This window comes from Somniosus microcephalus, chromosome 12, assembly GCF_052327205.1.
Source record: "Somniosus microcephalus isolate GS21.2 chromosome 12, FLI_Smic_1.0, whole genome shotgun sequence".
Taxonomy (NCBI): Eukaryota; Metazoa; Chordata; class Chondrichthyes; order Squaliformes; family Somniosidae; genus Somniosus; species Somniosus microcephalus.
Window position 1 is genome coordinate 178,712,001 of NC_140998.1, and position 16,273 is coordinate 178,728,273.

Genomic DNA, 16,273 nt, shown 5'->3' on the forward strand with positions numbered 1-16,273 from the left:
GAGGGCGAGGAAGGGCGCGAGGCAGGCCGAGGGAGGGCGCGAGGAAGGGCGAGGGAGGGCGCGAGAGGGCGCGAGGAAGGGCGAGGGAGGGCGCGAGGAAGGGCGAGGGAGGGCGCGAGGGAGGGCGCGAGGAAGGGCGAGGGAGGGCGCGAGGAAGGGCGAGAGAGAGCGCGAGGAAGGGCGAGAGAGCGCGCGAGGAAGGGCGAGAGCGCGCGCGAGGAAGCGCGAGAGAGCGCGAGGAAGGGCGAGAGAGAGCACGAGGAAGGGCGAGAGAGCGCGCGAGGAAGGGCGAGAGAGAGCGAGGAAGGGCGAGCGAGAGAGAGCGCGAGGAAGGGCGAGAGCGCGCGCGAGCGCGCGAGGAAGGGCGAGAGCGCGCGCGAGGAAGGGCGAGAGAGCACGCGAGGAAGGGCGAGAGAGAGCGCGAGGAAAGGCGAGAGAGCGCGCGGGGAAGGGCGAGAGAGCGCGAGGAAGGGCGAGAGAGAGAGCGAGGAAGGGCGAGAGAGAGAGAGCGAGGAAGAGCGAGGAAGGGCGCGAGGGAGGGCGAGGGAGGGTGCGAGGAAGGGCGCGAGGGAGGGCGCGAGGAAGGGCGCGAGGGAGGGCGCGAGGAAGGGCGCGAGGCAGGCGCGAGGAAGGGCGAGGGAGGGCGCGAGGAAGGGCGAGGGAGGGCGCGAGGAAGGGCGCGAGGAAGGGCGAGGGAGGGCGCGAGGAAGGGCGAGGGAGGGCGCGAGGAAGGGCGAGGGAGGGCGCGAGGAAGGGCGAGGGAGGGCGCGAGGAAGGGCGAGGGAGGGCGCGAGGAAGGGCGAGGGAGGGCGCGAGGAAGGGCGAGGGAGGGCGCGAGGAAGGGCGAGGGAGGGCGCGAGGAAGGGCGAGGGAGGGCGCGAGGAAGGGCGCGAGGGAGGGCGCGAGGAAGGGCGCGAGGGAGGGCGCGAGGAAGGGCGAGGGAGGGCGCGAGGAAGGGCGAGGGAGGGCGAGGGAGGGCGCGAGGAAGGGCGAGCGAGGGCGCGAGAGGGCGCGAGGAAGGGCGAGGGAGGGCGCGAGGAAGGGCGAGGGAGAGCGCGAGGAAGGGCGAGAGCGCGCGCGAGGAAGCGCGAGAGAGCGCGAGGAAGGGCGAGAGAGAGCACGAGGAAGGGCGAGAGAGCGCGCGAGGAAGGGCGAGAGAGAGCGAGGAAGGGCGAGCGAGAGAGAGAGCGAGGAATGGCGAGCGAGAGAGAGCGCGAGGAAGGGCGAGAGAGCGCGCAAGGAAGGGCGAGAGCGCGCGCGAGGAAGGGCGAGAGCGCGCGCGAGGAAGGGTGAGAGAGCGCGCGAGGAAGGGCGAGAGAGAGCGAGGAAGGGCGAGCGAGAGAGAGCGAGAAAGGGCGAGCGAGAGAGAGCGAGAAAGGGCGAGCGAGAGAGAGCGAGAAAGGGCGAGCGAGAGAGAGAGCGAGGAAGTGCGAGAGAGCGTGCGGGGAAGGGCGAGAGAGCGCGAGGAAGGGCGAGAGAGAGAGCGAGGAAGGGCGAGAGAGAGCGAGGAAGGGCGAGAGAGAGCGCGAGGAAGGGCGAGAGAGAGCGCGAGGAAGGGCGAGAGAGAGAGAGCGAGGAAGGGCGAGAGAGCGAGCGAGGAAGGGCGAGCGAGAGAGAGCGAGGAAGGGCGAGAGAGAGAGAGCGAGGAAGGGCGAGAGAGAGCGAGGAAGGGCGAGAGAGAGAGCGAGGAAGGGCGAGAGAGAGAGAGCGAGGAAGGGCGAGAGAGAGCGAGGGAGGGCGAGAGAGAGCGAGCGAGCGAAGGGCGAGAGAGAGCGAGGAAGGGCGAGAGCGCGCGCGAGGAAGGGCGAGAGAGAGCGAGGAAGGGCGACAGAGAGAGCGAGGAAGGGCGAGCGAGAGAGAGCGAGGAAGGGCGAGAGAGAGAGAGCGAGGAAGGGCGAGAGAGAGAGAGCGAGGAAGGGCGAGCGAGAGAGAGCGAGGAAGGGCGAGAGCGAGCGAGCGAGGAAGGGCGAGAGAGAGCGAGGAAGGGCGAGAGAGACAGAGCGAGGAAGGGCGAGAGAGAGAGAGCGAGGAAGGGCGAGAGAGCGCGCGAGGAAGGGCGAGAGAGCGCGAGGAAGGGCGAGGGAGGGCGCGAGGAAGGGCGCGGAAGGGCGCGAGGAAGGGCGAGGGAGGGCGCGAGGAAGGGCGAGGTAGGGCGCGAGGAAGGGCGAGGGAGGGAGCGAGGAAGGGCGCGAGGAAGGGCGCGAGGAAGGGCGAGGGAGGGCGCGAGGAAGGGCGAGAGTGCGCGCGAGGAAGGGCGAGAGAGAGCGCGAGGAAGGGCGAGAGAGAGCGCGAGGAAGGGCGAGAGAGAGCGCGAGGAAGGGCGAGAGAGAGCGCGAGGAAGGGCGAGAGAGAGCGCGAGGAAGGGCGAGAGAGAGCGCGAGGAAGGGCGAGGGAGAGCGCGAGGAAGGGCGAGAGAGAGCGCGAGGAAGGGCGAGAGAGAGCGCGAGGAAGGGCGAGAGAGAGCGCGAGGAAGGGCGAGAGAGAGCGCGAGGAAGGGCGAGAGAGCGCGCGAGGAAGGGCGAGAGAGCGCGCGAGGAAGGGCGAGTGAGCGCGCGAGGAAGGGCGAGAGCGCGCGCGAGGAAGGGCGAGAGAGCGCGAGGAAGGGCGAGCGAGAGAGAGAGCGAGGAAGGGCGAGCGAGAGAGAGCGCGAGGAAGGGCGAGAGAGCGCGCGAGGAAGGGCGAGAGAGCGCGCGAGGAAGGGCGAGAGAGCGCGCGAGGAAGGGCGAGAGAGCGCGCGAGGAAGGGCGAGAGAGCGCGTGAGGAAGGGCGAGAGCGCGCGCGAGGAAGCGCGAGAGAGCGCGAGGAAGGGCGAGCGAGCGAGCGAGGAAGGGCGAGCGAGAGAGAGCGCGAGGAAGGGCGAGAGAGCGCGCGAGGAAGGGCGAGAGCGCGCGCGAGGAAGGGCGAGAGAGCGCGCGAGGAAGGGCGAGAGAGCGCGCGAGGAAGGGCGAGAGAGCGCGCGAGGAAGGGCGAGAGAGAGCGCGAGGAAGGGCGAGAGAGAGCGCGAGGAAGGGCGAGCGAGAGCGCGAGGAAGGGCGAGAGAGCGCGCGGGGAAGGGCGAGAGAGCGCGCGGGGAAGGGCGAGAGAGCGCGAGGAAGGGCGAGAGAGAGAGAGAGGAAGGGCGAGAGAGAGAGAGCGAGGAAGGGCGAGAGAGGGCGCGAGGGAGGGCGAGGGAGGGCGAGGGAGGGCGCGAGGAAGGGCGCGAGGAAGGGCGAGGGAGGGCGTGAGGAAGGGCGAGGAAGGCCGAGGGAGGGCGCGAGGACGGGCGAGGGAGGGCGCAGGGACGGGCGAGGAAGGGCACGAGGGAGGGCGCGAGGAAGGGCGAGGGAGGGCGCGAGAAAGGGCGCGAGGAAGGGCGAGGGAGGGCGCGAGGGAGGGCGCGAGGAAGGGCGCGAGGAAGGGCGAGGGAGGGCGCGAGGAAGGGCGAGGGAGGGCGCGAGGAAGGGCAAGGGAGGGCGCGAGGAAGGGCAAGGGAGAGCGCGAGGAAGGGCGAGGGAGGGCGCGAGGAAGGGCGAGGGAGGGCGCGAGGAAGGGCGAGGGGGGGCGCGAGGAAGGGCGAGGGAGGGCGCGAGGAAGGGCGAGGGAGGGCGCGAGGAATGGCGAGGGAGGGCGCGAGGAAGGGCGAAGGAGGGCGCGAGGAAGGGCGAGGGAGGGCGCGAGGAAGGGCGCGAGGAAGGGCGAGGGAGGGCGCGAGGAAGGGCGAGGGAGGGCGCGAGGAAGTCGAGGGAGGGCGCGAGGAAGGGCGAGGGAGGGCGCGAGGAAGGGCGCGAGGAAGGGCGAGGGAGGGCGCGAGGAAGGGCGAGGGAGGGCGCGAGGAAGGGCGAGGGAGGGCGCGAGGAAGGGCGAGGGAGGGCGCGAGGAAGGGCGAGGGAGGGCGCGAGTGAGGGCGCGAGGAAGGGCGAGGGAGGGCGCGAGGAAGGGCGAGGGAGGGCGAGGGAGGGCGCGAGGAAGGGCGAGGGAGGGCGCGAGGAAGGGCGAGGGAGGGCGCGAGGAAGGGCGAGGGAGGGCGCGAGGAAGGGCGAGGGAGGGCGCGAGGAAGGGCGAGGGAGGGCGCGAGGAAGGGCGAGGGAGGGCGCGAGGAAGGGCGAGGGAGGGCGCGAGGAAGGGCGAGGGAGGGCGCGAGGAAGGGCGAGGGAGGGCGCGAGGAAGGGCGAGAGCGCGCGCGAGGAAGGGCGAGAGAGAGCGCGAGGAATGGCGAGAGAGAGCGCGAGGAAGGGCGAGAGAGAGCGCGAGGAAGGGCGAGAGAGAGCGCGAGGAAGGGCGCGAGAGAGCACGAGGAAGGGCGAGAGAGCGCGCGAGGAAGGGCGAGAGAGAGCGAGGAAGGGCGAGCGAGAGAGAGAGCGAAGAAGGGCGAGCGAGAGAGAGCGCGAGGAAGGGCGAGAGAGCGCACGAGGAAGGGCGAGAGCGCGCGCGAGCAAGGGCGAGAGAGCGCGCGAGGAAGGGCGAGAGAGCGCGCGAGGAAGGGCGAGAGAGCGCGCGAGGAAGGGCGAGAGAGCGCGCGAGGAAGGGCGACAGAGCGCGCGAGGAAGGGCGAGAGAGCGCGCGAGGAAGGGCGAGAGAGCGCGCGAGGAAGGGCGAGAGAGCGCGCGAGGAAGGGCGAGAGAGCGCGCGAGGAAGGGCGAGAGAGCGCGCGAGGAAGGGCGCGAGGAAGGGCGAGAGAGCGCGCGAGGAAGGGCGAGAGAGAGCGAGAAAGGGCGAGCGAGAGAGAGCTCGAGGAAGGGCGAGAGAGCGTGCGGGAAAGGGCGAGAGAGCGCGAGGAAGGGCGAGAGAGAGAGCGAGGAAGGGCGAGAGAGAGAGCGAGGAAGGGCGAGAGAGAGCGAGGAAGGGCGAGAGAGAGCGAGGAAGGGCGAGAGAGAGCGCGAGGAAGGGCGAGAGAGAGCGCGAGGAAGGGCGAGAGAGAGCGCGAGGAAGGGCGAGAGAGAGCGCGAGGAAGGGCGAGAGAGAGAGAGCGAGGAAGGGCGAGAGAGAGAGAGCGAGGAAGGGCGAGAGAGAGAGAGCGAGGAAGGGCGAGAGAGAGAGAGCGAGGAAGGGCGAGCGAGAGAGAGCGAGGAAGGGCGAGAGAGAGAGAGCGAGGGAGGGCGAGAGAGAGAGCGAGGAAGGGCGAGAGAGAGAGAGCGAGGAAGGGCGAGAGAGAGCGAGGAAGGGCGAGAGAGAGCGAGCGAGGAAGGGCGAGAGAGAGCGAGCGAGGAAGGGCGAGAGAGAGCGAGGAAGGGCGAGAGCGCGCGCGAGGAAGGGCGAGAGAGAGAGAGCGAGGAAGGGCGACAGAGAGAGCGAGGAAGGGCGAGCGAGGGAGAGCGAGGAAGGGCGAGAGAGAGAGAGCGAGGAAGGGCGAGCGAGAGAGAGCGAGGAAGGGCGAGAGCGAGCGAGCGAGGAAGGGCGAGAGAGAGCGAGGAAGGGCGAGAGAGACAGAGCGAGGAAGGGCGAGAGAGAGAGAGCGAGGAAGGGCGAGAGAGCGCGAGGAAGGGCGAGGGAGGGCGCGAGGCAGGGCAAGGAAGGGCGAGGGAGGGCGCGAGGAAGGGCGAGGGAGGGCGCGAGGAAGGGCGAGGGAGGGCGCGAGGAAGGGCGAGGGAGGGCGCGAGGAAGGGCGAAGGAGGGCGCGAGGAAGGGCGCGAGGAAGGGCGAGGGAGGGCGCGAGGAAGGGCGAGAGAGCGCGCGAGGAAGGGCGAGAGAGAGCGCGAGGAAGGGCGAGAGAGAGCGCGAGGAAGGGCGAGAGAGAGCGCGAGGAAGGGCGAGAGAGAGCGCTAGGAAGGGCGAGAGAGAGCGCGAGGAAGGGCGAGAGAGAGCGCGAGGAAGGGCGAGAGAGAGCGCGAGGAAGGGCGAGGGAGAGCGCGAGGAAGGGCGAGAGAGAGCTCGAGGAAGGGCGAGAGAGAGCGCGAGGAAGGGCGAGAGAGCGCGCGAGGAAGGGCGAGAGAGCGCGCGAGGAAGGGCGAGAGAGCGCGCGAGGAAGGGCGAGAGAGCGCGCGAGGAAGGGCGAGAGAGCGCGCGAGGAAGGGCGAGAGCGCGCGCGAGGAAGCGCGAGAGAGCGCGAGGAAGGGCGAGAGAGAGCACGAGGAAGGGCGAGAGAGCGCGCGAGGAAGAGCGAGAGAGAGCGAGGAAGGGCGAGCGAGAGAGAGCGCGAGGAAGGGCGAGAGAGCGCGCGAGGAAGGGCAAGAGCGCGCACGAGGAAGGGCGAGAGAGCGCGCGAGGAAGGGCGAGAGAGAGCGAGGAAGGGCGAGCGAGAGCGCGAGGAGGGGCGAGAGCGCGAGGAAGGGCGAGAGAGCGTGCGGGGAAGGGCGAGAGAGCGCGAAAGGGCGAGAGAGAGAGCGAGGAAGGGCGAGAGAGCGAGGAAGGGCGAGAAAGGGCGAGAGAGAGCGAGGAAGGGCGAGAGAGGGCGGGAGGGAGGGCGAGGGAGGGCGCGAGGAAGGGCGCAAGGGAGGGGGCGAGGAAGGGCGAGGGAGGGCGCGAGGAAGGGCGAGGAAGGGCGGGCGCGAGGACGGGCGAGGAAGGGCGCGAGGGAGGGCGAGGGAGGGCGCGAGGAAGGGCGCGGGAGGGCGCGAGGGAGGGCGCGAGGGAGGGCGAGGGAGAGCGCGAGGAAGGGCGAGAGAGAGCGCGAGGAAGGGCGAGAGAGAGCGCGAGGAAGGGCGAGAGAGAGCGCGAGGAAGGGCGAGAGGGAGCGCGAGGAAGGGCGAGAGGGAGCGCGAGGAAGGGCGAGAGAGAGCGCGAGGAAGGGCGAGAGAGAGCGCGAGGAAGGGCGAGAGAGCGCGAGGAAGGGCGAGAGAGAGCGCGAGGAAGGGCGAGAGAGCGCGCGAGGAAGGGCGAGAGCGCGCGCGAGGAAGCGCGAGAGCGCGCAAGGGCGAGAGAGAGCACGAGGAAGGGCGAGAGAGCGCGAGGAAGGGCGAGAGAGCGCGCGAGGAAGGGCGAGAGCGCGCGCGAGGAAGGGAGAGAGAGCGCGCGAGGAAGGGCGAGAGAGCGCGCGAGGAAGGGCGAGAGAGCGCGCGAGGAAGGGCGAGAGAACGCGCGAGGAAGGGCGAGAGAACGCGCGAGGAAGGGCGAGAGAGCGCGCGAGGAAGGGCGAGAGAGCGCGCGAGGAAGGGCGAGAGAGCGCGCGAGGAAGGGCGAGAGAGCGCGCGAGGAAGGGCGAGAGAGCGCGCGAGGAAGGGCGAGAGCGCGCGCGAGGAAGGGCGAGAGAGCGCGCGAGGAAGGGCGAGAGAGAGCGAGAAAGGGCGAGCGAGAGAGAGCGCGAGGAAGGGCGAGAGAGCGTGCGGGGAAGGGCGAGAGAGCGCGAGGAAGGGCGAGAGAGAGAGAGCGAGGAAGGGCGAGAGAGCGAGGAAGGGCGAGAGAGCGAGGAAGGGCGAGCGAGAGAGAGCGAGAGAGAGAGAGCGAGGAAGGGCGAGAGAGAGAGAGCGAGGAAGGGCGAGAGAGAGCGAGGAAGGGCGAGAGAGCGAGGAAGGGCGAGAGAGAGAGCGAGGAAGGGCGGGCGAGAGAGAGCGAGGAAGGGCGAGAGAGAGCGAGGAAGGGCGAGAGAGAGCGAGGAAGGGCGAGAGAGAGCGAGCGAGGAAGGGCGAGAGAGATCGAGGAAGGGCGAGAGAGAGAGCGAGGAAGGGCGAGAGAGCGCGAGGAAGGGCGAGAGAGAGAGAGCGAGGAAGGGCGAGAGAGCGATCGAGGAAGGGCGAGAGAGAGAGCGAGGAAGGGCGAGAGAGAGCGAGGAAGGGCGAGAGAGAGCGAGGGAGGGCGAGAGAGAGAGAGCGAGGAAGGGCGAGAGAGAGAGCGAGGAAGGGCGAGAGAGAGCGAGGAAGGGCGAGAGAGAGAGAGCGAGGAAGGGCGAGAGAGAGAGAGCGAGGAAGGGCGAGAGAGAGCGAGGAAGGGCGAGAGAGAGAGAGCGAGGAAGGGCGAGAGAGAGCGAGGAAGGGCGAGAGAGAGAGCGAGGAAGGGCGAGCGAGAGAGAGCGAGAAAGGGAGAGCGAGAGAGCGAGGAATGGCGAGCGAGAGAGCGAGGAAGGGCGAGAGAGCGAGGAAGGGCGAGAGAGAGAGAGCGAGGAAGGGCGAGCGAGAGAGCGAGGAAGGGCGAGCGAGAGAGAGAGCGAGGAAGGGCGAGAGAGAGAGAGAGCGAGGAAGGGCGAGCGAGAGAGCGAGGAAGGGCGAGCGAGAGAGCGAGGAAGGGCGAGCGAGAGAGCGAGGAAGGGTGAGCGAGAGAGCGAGGAAGGGCGAGCGAGAGCGCGAGGAAGGGCGAGAGAGAGAGCGCGAGGAAGGGCGAGAGAGAGAGCGCGAGGAAGGGCGAGAGAGAGAGCGCGAGGAAGGGCGAGAGAGAGAGAGCGAGGAAGGGCGAGAGAGAGAGAGCGAGGAAGGGCGAGAGAGAGAGAGCGAGGAAGGGCGAGCGAGAGAGAGAGAGCGCGAGGAAGGGCGAGAGAGAGAGCGAGGACGGGCGAGAGAGAGCGCGAGGAAGGGCGAGAGAGCCAGCGAGGAAGGGCGAGAGAGCCAGCGAGGAAGGGCGAGCGAGAGAGAGCGAGGAAGGGCGAGAGAGAGAGAGCGAGGAAGGGCGAGAGAGAGAGCGAGGAAGGGCGAGAGAGAGAGAGCGAGGAAGGGCGAGAGAGAGCGAGGAAGGGCGAGAGAGAGAGAGCGAGCGAGGAAGGGCGAGAGAGAGAGAGCGAGCGAGGAAGGGCGAGAGAGAGAGAGCGAGCGAGGAAGGGCGAGAGAGAGAGAGCGAGGGAGGGCGAGAGAGAGAGCGAGGAAGGGCGAGAGAGCGAGGAAGGGCGAGAGAGAGAGCGAGGAAGGGCGAGAGAGAGCGAGGAAGGGCGAGAGAGAGCGAGGAAGGGCGAGAGAGAGAGCGAGGAAGGGCGAGCGAGAAAGGGAGAGAGAGAGCGAGAAAGGGAGAGAGAGAGAGCGAGGAATGGCGAGCGAGAGAGCGAGGAAGGGCGAGAGAGCGAGGAAGGGCGAGAGAGCGAGAAGGGCGAGAGAGAGAGAGCGAGGAAGGGCGAGAGAGAGACAGCGAGGAAGGGCGAGAGAGCGAGGAAGGGCGAGAGAGACAGAGAGAGAGGAAGCGCGAGCGAGAGAGCGAGGAAGGGCGAGCGAGAGAGAGAGCGAGGAAGGGCGAGCGAGAGAGCGACGAAGGGCGAGCGAGAGAGAGAGCGAGGAAGGGCGAGCGAGAGAGCGAGGAAGGGCGAGCGAGAGAGCGAGGAAGGGCGAGCGAGAGAGAGCGAGGAAGGGCGAGAGAGAGAGAGCGAGGAAGGGCGAGAGAGAGAGCGCGAGGAAGGGCGAGAGAGAGCGCGAGGAAGGGCGAGAGAGAGAGAGCGAGGAAGGGCGAGAGAGAGAGCGCGAGGAAGGGCGAGAGCGCGCGGGAGGAAGGGCGAGAGAGCGCGAGGAAGGGGGAGCAAGAGAGAGAGCGAGGAAGGGCGAGCGAGAGAGAGCGCGAGGAAGGGCGAGAGAGCGCGCGAGGAAGGGCGAGAGAGCGCGTGAGGAAGGGCGAGAGAGCGCGCGAGGAAGGGCGAGAGAGCGCGCGAGGAAGGGCGAGAGCGCGCGCGAGGAAGCGCGAGAGAGCGCGAGGAAGGGCGAGCGAGAGAGCGAGGAAGGGCGAGCGAGAGAGAGCGCGAGGAAGGGCGAGAGAGCGCGCGAGGAAGGGCGAGAGCGCGCGCGAGGAAGGGCGAGAGAGCGCGCGAGGAAGGGCGAGAGAGAGCGCGAGGAAGGGCGAGAGAGAGCGCGAGGAAGGGCGAGCGAGAGCGCGAGGAAGGGCGAGAGAGCGCGCGGGGAAGGGCGAGAGAGCGCGAGGAAGGGCGAGAGAGAGAGCGAGGAAGGGCGAGAGAGAGAGAGCGAGGAAGGGCGAGAGAGAGAGAGCGAGGAAGGGCGAGAGAGGGCGCGAGGGAGGGCGAGGGAGGGCGCGAGGAAGGGCGCAAGGGAGGGCGCGAGGAAGGGCGCAAGGGAGGGCGCGAGGAAGGGCGAGGGAGGGCGTGAGGAAGGGCGCGAGGAAGGGCGCGAGGAAGGGCGAGGGAGGGCGCGAGGAAGGGCGAGAGAGCGCGCGAGGAAGGGCGAGAGAGAGCGCGAGGAAGGGCGAGAGAGAGCGCGAGGAAGGGCGAGCGAGAGAGAGGAAGGGCGAGAGAGAGAGAGAGCGAGGAAGGGCGAGAGAGAGAGAGCGAGGAAGGGCGAGAGAGAGAGCGCGAGGAAGGGTGAGAGAGAGAGCGAGGAAGGGCGAGAGAGAGCAAGGAAGGGCGAGAGAGAGAGAGCGAGGAAGGGCGAGAGAGAGAACGAGGAAGGGCGAGCGAGAGAGAGAGCGAGGAAGGGCGAGAGAGAGCGAGCGAGGAAGGGCGAGCGAGAGACAGCGAGGAAGGGCGAGCGAGAGAGAGCGAGGAAGGGCGAGCGAGAGAGAGCGAGGAAGGGCGAGCGAGAGAGAGCGAGGAAGGGCGAGCGAGAGAGAGCGAGGAAGGGCGAGCGAGAGAGAGCGAGGAAGGGCGAGCGAGAGAGCGAGGAAGGGCGAGAGAGAGCGAGCGAGGAAGGGCGAGCGAGAGAGAGCGAGCGAGAGAGAGCGAGGAAGGGCGAGCGAGAGAGAGCGAGGAAGGGCGAGCGAGAGAGAGCGAGGAAGGGCGAGCGAGAGAGAGCGAGGAAGGGCGAGCGAGAGAGAGCGAGGAAGGGCGAGCGAGAGAGAGCGAGGAAGGGCGAGCGAGAGAGAGCGAGGAAGGGCGAGCGAGAGAGAGCGAGGAAGGGCGAGCGAGGAAGGGCGAGAGAGAGAGCGAGGAAGGGCGAGAGAGAGAGCGAGGAAGGGCGAGAGAGAGAGCGAGGAAGGGCGAGAGAGGGAGCGAGGAAGGGCGAGAGAGAGAGCGAGGAAGGGCGAGAGAGAGAGCGAGGAAGGGCGAGAGAGAGAGCGAGGAAGGGCGAGCGAGAGAGAGCGAGGAAGGGCGAGAGAGAGAGAGCGAGGAAGGGCGAGAGAGAGAGAGCGAGGAAGGGCGAGAGAGAGAGCGCGAGGAAGGGCGAGAGAGAGAGCGCGAGGAAGGGCGAGAGAGAGAGAGCGAGGAAGGGCGAGAGAGAGAGAGCGAGGAAGGGCGAGAGAGAGAACGAGGAAGGGCGAGCGAGAGAGAGAGCGAGGAAGGGCGAGAGAGAGCGAGCGAGGAAGGGCGAGAGAGAGCGAGCGAGGAAGGGCGAGCGAGAGAGAGCGAGGAAGGGCGAGCGAGAGAGAGCGAGGAAGGGCGAGCGAGAGAGAGCGAGGAAGGGCGAGCGAGAGAGAGCGAGGAAGGGCGAGCGAGAGAGAGCGAGGAAGGGCGAGCGAGAGAGAGCGAGGAAGGGCGAGCGAGGAAGGGCGAGAGAGAGAGCGAGGAAGGGCGAGAGAGAGAGCGAGGAAGGGCGAGCGAGAGAGAGCGAGGAAGGGCGAGCGAGAGAGAGCGAGGAAGGGCGAGCGAGAGAGAGCGAGGAAGGGCGAGCGAGAGAGAGCGAGGAAGGGCGAGCGAGAGAGAGCGAGGAAGGGCGAGCGAGAGAGAGCGAGGAAGGGCGAGCGAGGAAGGGCGAGAGAGAGAGCGAGGAAGGGCGAGAGAGAGAGCGAGGAAGGGCGAGAGAGGGAGCGAGGAAGGGAGAGAGAGAGAGCGAGGAAGGGCGAGAGAGAGAGCGAGGAAGGGCGAGAGAGAGAGCGAGGAAGGGCGAGCGAGAGAGAGCGAGGAAGGGCGAGAGAGAGAGAGAGCGAGGAAGGGCGAGAGAGAGAGCGAGGAAGGGCGAGAGAGAGAGCGCGAGGAAGGGCGAGAGAGAGAGCGAGGAAGGGCGAGAGAGAGAGAGCAAGGAAGGGCGAGAGAGAGAGAGTGAGGAAGGGCGAGAGAGAGAACGAGGAAGGGCGAGCGAGAGAGAGAGCGAGGAAGGGCGAGAGAGAGCGAGCGAGGAAGGGCGAGCGAGAGAGAGCGAGGAAGGGCGAGCGAGAGAGAGCGAGGAAGGGCGAGCGAGAGAGCGAGCGAGAGAGAGCGAGGAAGGGCGAGCGAGAGAGAGCGAGGAAGGGCGAGCGAGAGAGAGCGAGGAAGGGCGAGCGAGGAAGGGCGAGAGAGAGAGCGAGGAAGGGCGAGAGAGAGAGCGAGGAAGGGCGAGAGAGAGCGAGCGAGGAAGGGCGAGCGAGAGAGAGCGAGGAAGGGCGAGCGAGAGAGAGCGAGGAAGGGCGAGCGAGAGAGAGCGAGGAAGGGCGAGCGAGAGAGAGCGAGGAAGGGCGAGAGAGAGAGAGCGAGGAAGGGCGAGCGAGGAAGGGCGAGAGAGCGAGGAAGGGCGAGAGAGAGCGAGCGAGGAAGGGCGAGCGAGAGAGAGCGAGGAAGGGCGAGCGAGGAAGGGCGAGAGAGAGAGCGAGGAAGGGCGAGAGAGAGAGCGAGGAAGGGCGAGAGAGAGCGAGCGAGGAAGGGCGAGCGAGAGAGAGCGAGGAAGGGCGAGCGAGAGAGAGCGAGGAAGGGCGAGCGAGAGAGAGCGAGGAAGGGCGAGGAGCGAGAGAGAGCGAGGAAGGGCGAGCGAGAGAGAGCGAGGAAGGGCGAGCGAGGAAGGGCGAGAGAGAGAGCGAGGAAGGCGAGAGAGGGAGCGAGGAAGGGCGAGAGAGGGAGCGAGGAAGGGAGAGAGAGAGCGAGGAAGGGCGAGAGAGAGAGCGAGGAAGGGCGAGAGAGAGAGCGAGGAAGGGCGAGCGAAAGAGAGCGAGGAAGGGCGAGAGAGAGAGAGAGCGAGGAAGGGCGAGAGAGAGAGCGAGGAAGGGCGAGAGAGAGAGCGCGAGGAAGGGCGAGAGAGAGAGCGAGGAAGGGCGAGAGAGAGAGAGTGAGGAAGGGCGAGAGAGAGAACGAGGAAGGGCGAGCGAGAGAGAGAGCGAGGAAGGGCGAGAGAGAGCGAGCGAGGAAGGGCGAGCGAGAGAGAGCGAGGAAGGGCGAGCGAGAGAGAGCGAGGAAGGGCGAGCGAGAGAGAGCGAGCGAGAGAGAGCGAGGAAGGGCGAGCGAGAGAGAGCGAGGAAGGGCGAGCGAGAGAGAGCGAGGAAGGGCGAGCGAGGAAGGGCGAGAGAGAGAGCGAGGAAGGGCGAGAGAGAGAGCGAGGAAGGGCGAGAGAGAGCGAGCGAGGAAGGGCGAGCGAGAGAGAGCGAGGAAGGGCGAGCGAGAGAGAGCGAGGAAGGGCGAGCGAGAGAGAGCGAGGAAGGGCGAGCGAGAGAGAGCGAGGAAGGGCGAGAGAGAGAGAGCGAGGAAGGGCGAGCGAGGAAGGGCGAGAGAGAGAGCGAGGAAGGGCGAGAGAGAGAGCGAGGAAGGGCGAGAGAGAGAGCGAGGAAGGGCGAGAGAGGGAGCGAGGAAGGGCGAGAGAGAGAGCGAGGAAGGGCGAGAGAGAGAGCGAGGAAGGGCGAGAGAGAGAGCGAGGAAGGGCGAGCGAGAGAGAGCGAGGAAGGGCGAGAGAGAGAGAGCGAGGAAGGGCGAGAGAGAGAGAGCGAGGAAGGGCGAGAGAGAGAGCACGAGGAAGGGCGAGAGAGAGAGCGAGGAAGGGCGAGAGAGAGAGAGCGAGGAAGGGCGAGAGAGAGAGAGCGAGGAAGGGCGAGAGAGAGAACGAGGAAGGGCGAGCGAGAGAGAGAGCGAGGAAGGGCGAGAGAGAGCGAGCGAGGAAGGGCGAGAGAGAGCGAGCGAGGAAGGGCGAGCGAGAGAGAGCGAGGAAGGGCGAGCGAGAGAGAGCGAGGAAGGGCGAGCGAGAGAGAGCGAGGAAGGGCGAGCGAGAGAGAGCGAGGAAGGCGAGAAGGAGCGAGAGAGAGAGCGAGGAAGGGCGAGAGAGAGAGCGAGGAAGGGCGAGAGAGAGCGAGCGAGGAAGGGCGAGCGAGAGAGAGCGAGGAAGGGCGAGCGAGAGAGAGCGAGGAAGGGCGAGCGAGAGAGAGCGAGGAAGGGCGAGCGAGAGAGAGCGAGGAAGGGCGAGCGAGAGAGGCGAGGAAGGGCGAGCGAGAGAGAGCGAGGAAGGGCGAGCGAGAGAGAGCGAGGAAGGGCGAGCGAGGAAGGGCGAGAGAGAGAGCGAGGAAGGGCGAGAGAGAGAGCGAGGAAGGGCGAGAGAGGGAGCGAGGAGGGCGAGAGAGAGAGCGAGGAAGGGCGAGAGAGAGAGCGAGGAAGGGCGAGAGAGAGAGCGAGGAAGGGCGAGCGAGAGAGAGCGAGGAAGGGCGAGAGAGAGCGAGGAAGGGCGAGAGAGAGAGCGCGAGGAAGGGCGAGAGAGAGAGCGCGAGGAAGGGCGAGAGAGAGAGCGAGGAAGGGCGAGAGAGAGAGCGAGGAAGGGCGAGAGAGAGAGCGAGGAAGGCGAGAGAGAGAGCGAGGGAGGGCGAGAGAGAGAGAGCGAGGAAGGGCAAGAGAGAGAGCGAGGAAGGGCGAGAGAGGGAGAGAGCGAGGAAGGGCGAGAGAGAGAGAGCGAGGAAGGGCGAGAGAGAGAGAGCGAGGAAGGGCGAGAGAGAAGCGAGGAACGGCGAGCAAGAGAACGAGGAAGGCGAGAGAGAGCGAGGAAGGGCGAGAGAGAGAGCGAGGAAGGGCGAGCAAGAGAACGAGGAAGGGTAAGAGAGAGAGAGCGAGGAAGGGCGAGAGAGAGAGAGACGAGGCAAGGGCGAGCGAGAGAGCGCAGGCAAGGGCGAGCGAGAGAGAACGAGCAAGGGCGAGCGAGAGAGAGACGAGCAAGGGCGAGCGAGAGAGAGACGAGCAAGGGCGAGCGAGAGAGAGAACGAGCAAGGGCGAGCGAGAGAGAGACGAGGCAAGGGCGAGCGAGAGAGAGAACGAGCAAGGGCGAGCGAGAGAGAGAGCGAGCAAGGGCGAGCGAGAGAGAACGAGCAGGCGAGAGAGAGAGAACGAGCAAGGGCGAGCGAGAGAGACGAGCAAGGGCGAGCGAGAGAGAGACGAGCAAGGCGGCGAGAGACGAGAGGGCGAGCGAGAGAGAGCGAGCAGAGAGAGCGAGAGGGCGACGAGGAAAGGGCGAGCGAGAGAGCGAGCAGGGCGAGAGAGAGAGAGACGAGGCAAGGGGCAGAGCGAGAGAGAGGATCGGGGGAGTGCAGAGAGAGAGAGAGAGCGAGAAGGCGCGAGCGAGAAGGAGAGCGAGAGAGGAAGCAGGCGCGAAGAGAACGAGAGGCGAGACGAGCAAGGCGAGAGAGAGAGACGAGAGACATGAGAACGAGAAGGCTAGCGAGAGAGACGACGAGCAAGGCGAAGAGAGAGAGAACGAGCAAGGCGACCGAGAGCGAGAAGAGAGAGATCGCAGCCAAGGAGCGCCAGCGAGAGAGAGAACGAGCAGGCGGCGAGAGAGAGAACGAGCAGCGAGAAGCGAGGAGCGAGAGAGAGACGAGCAAGGGCGAGCGAGAGAGAGCGGAGCGAGGGAGCGGCAAGGCGCGGAGGCGAGAGGAAGGGAGAACGAGCAAGGAGCGGAGCGAGCGACGACAAGGGCGAGCGAGAGAGAGAACGAGCAAGGGCGAGCGAGAGAGAGAACGAGCAAGGGCGAGCGAGAGAGAGAACGACGCAAAGGGCGAGCGAGAGAGAGAACGAGCAAGGGCGAGCGAGAGAGAGAACGAGCAAGGGCGAGCGAGAGAGAGAGAACGAGCAAGGGCGAGCGAGAGAGAGAACGAGCAAGGGCGAGCGAGAGAGAGAACGAGCAAGGGCGAGCGAGAGAGAGAACGAGCAAGGGCGAGCGAGAGAGAGAACGAGCAAGGGCGAGCGAGAGAGAGAACGAGCAAGGGCGAGCGAGAGAGAGAACGAGCAAGGGCGAGCGAGAGAGAGAACGAGCAAGGGCGAGCGAGAGAGAGAACGAGCAAGGGCGAGCGAGCGAGCGCGGGGAACAGAGAGTCAGGAAGGGAGAGACAGAGACAGGGATTGACAGAAAGGGGGAGAGAGACAGGAAGGAGCAAGAGAGAGAAAAGGACAGGGAGAATGTGACACGGATGGAGAGAGAGTGTAACAGGGATGGAGAGAGAGGGAGAGAGAGTCCGTCACTCGGAGTGTGGAAGTGATGAGCCCACCACTCTCAGTGAGAAGGCCTCCTGTCTGAGAGTTCGGGAGTTCCCAGGGCTGCCCCGAACATGTCAGGCACCTCACCTGATGGGAAGAACCCGTGCTCGTGGAACAGCTGCATCACCAGGGCTCGCCGCTGGTCCAGCGTGCGTCTGAGCGACGAGTACGGCACCTTGTCGAACTCCAGGTCAGCCAGGACATCATCGGCGTCCGATCCTTGGGCAGCTGCGGGGTTCAACACGGGTCAGAGGTCAGCCAAACAAAGCCTCGTTCAGCAGCTCAGCCCGACGCCGCGCACCCTCGCGTGGCTGGGAACGCGCAAATACCCAGCCGCCCAGACCAGCGAACTCCCAGGCGCGATTGCTCGCTGCTGAT

General features: G+C 67.8%; 1 protein-coding gene across 1 annotated transcript in view; it reads right to left on the reverse strand.

Annotated features, from left to right (window-relative positions):
- Positions 1–16,118, reverse strand: part of LOC147109741 (protein capicua homolog) — a 445,457-nt gene extending 429,339 nt beyond the window's left edge. Inside the window, exon 1 of the mRNA XM_086003869.1 lies at positions 15,983–16,118. Within this exon, the coding sequence (XP_085859995.1) occupies positions 15,983–16,019 (37 nt within the window). The 5' untranslated portion in view covers positions 16,020–16,118. The remainder of the gene's footprint in view (positions 1–15,982) is intronic.
- Positions 16,119–16,273: the final 155 nt, after the last annotated feature.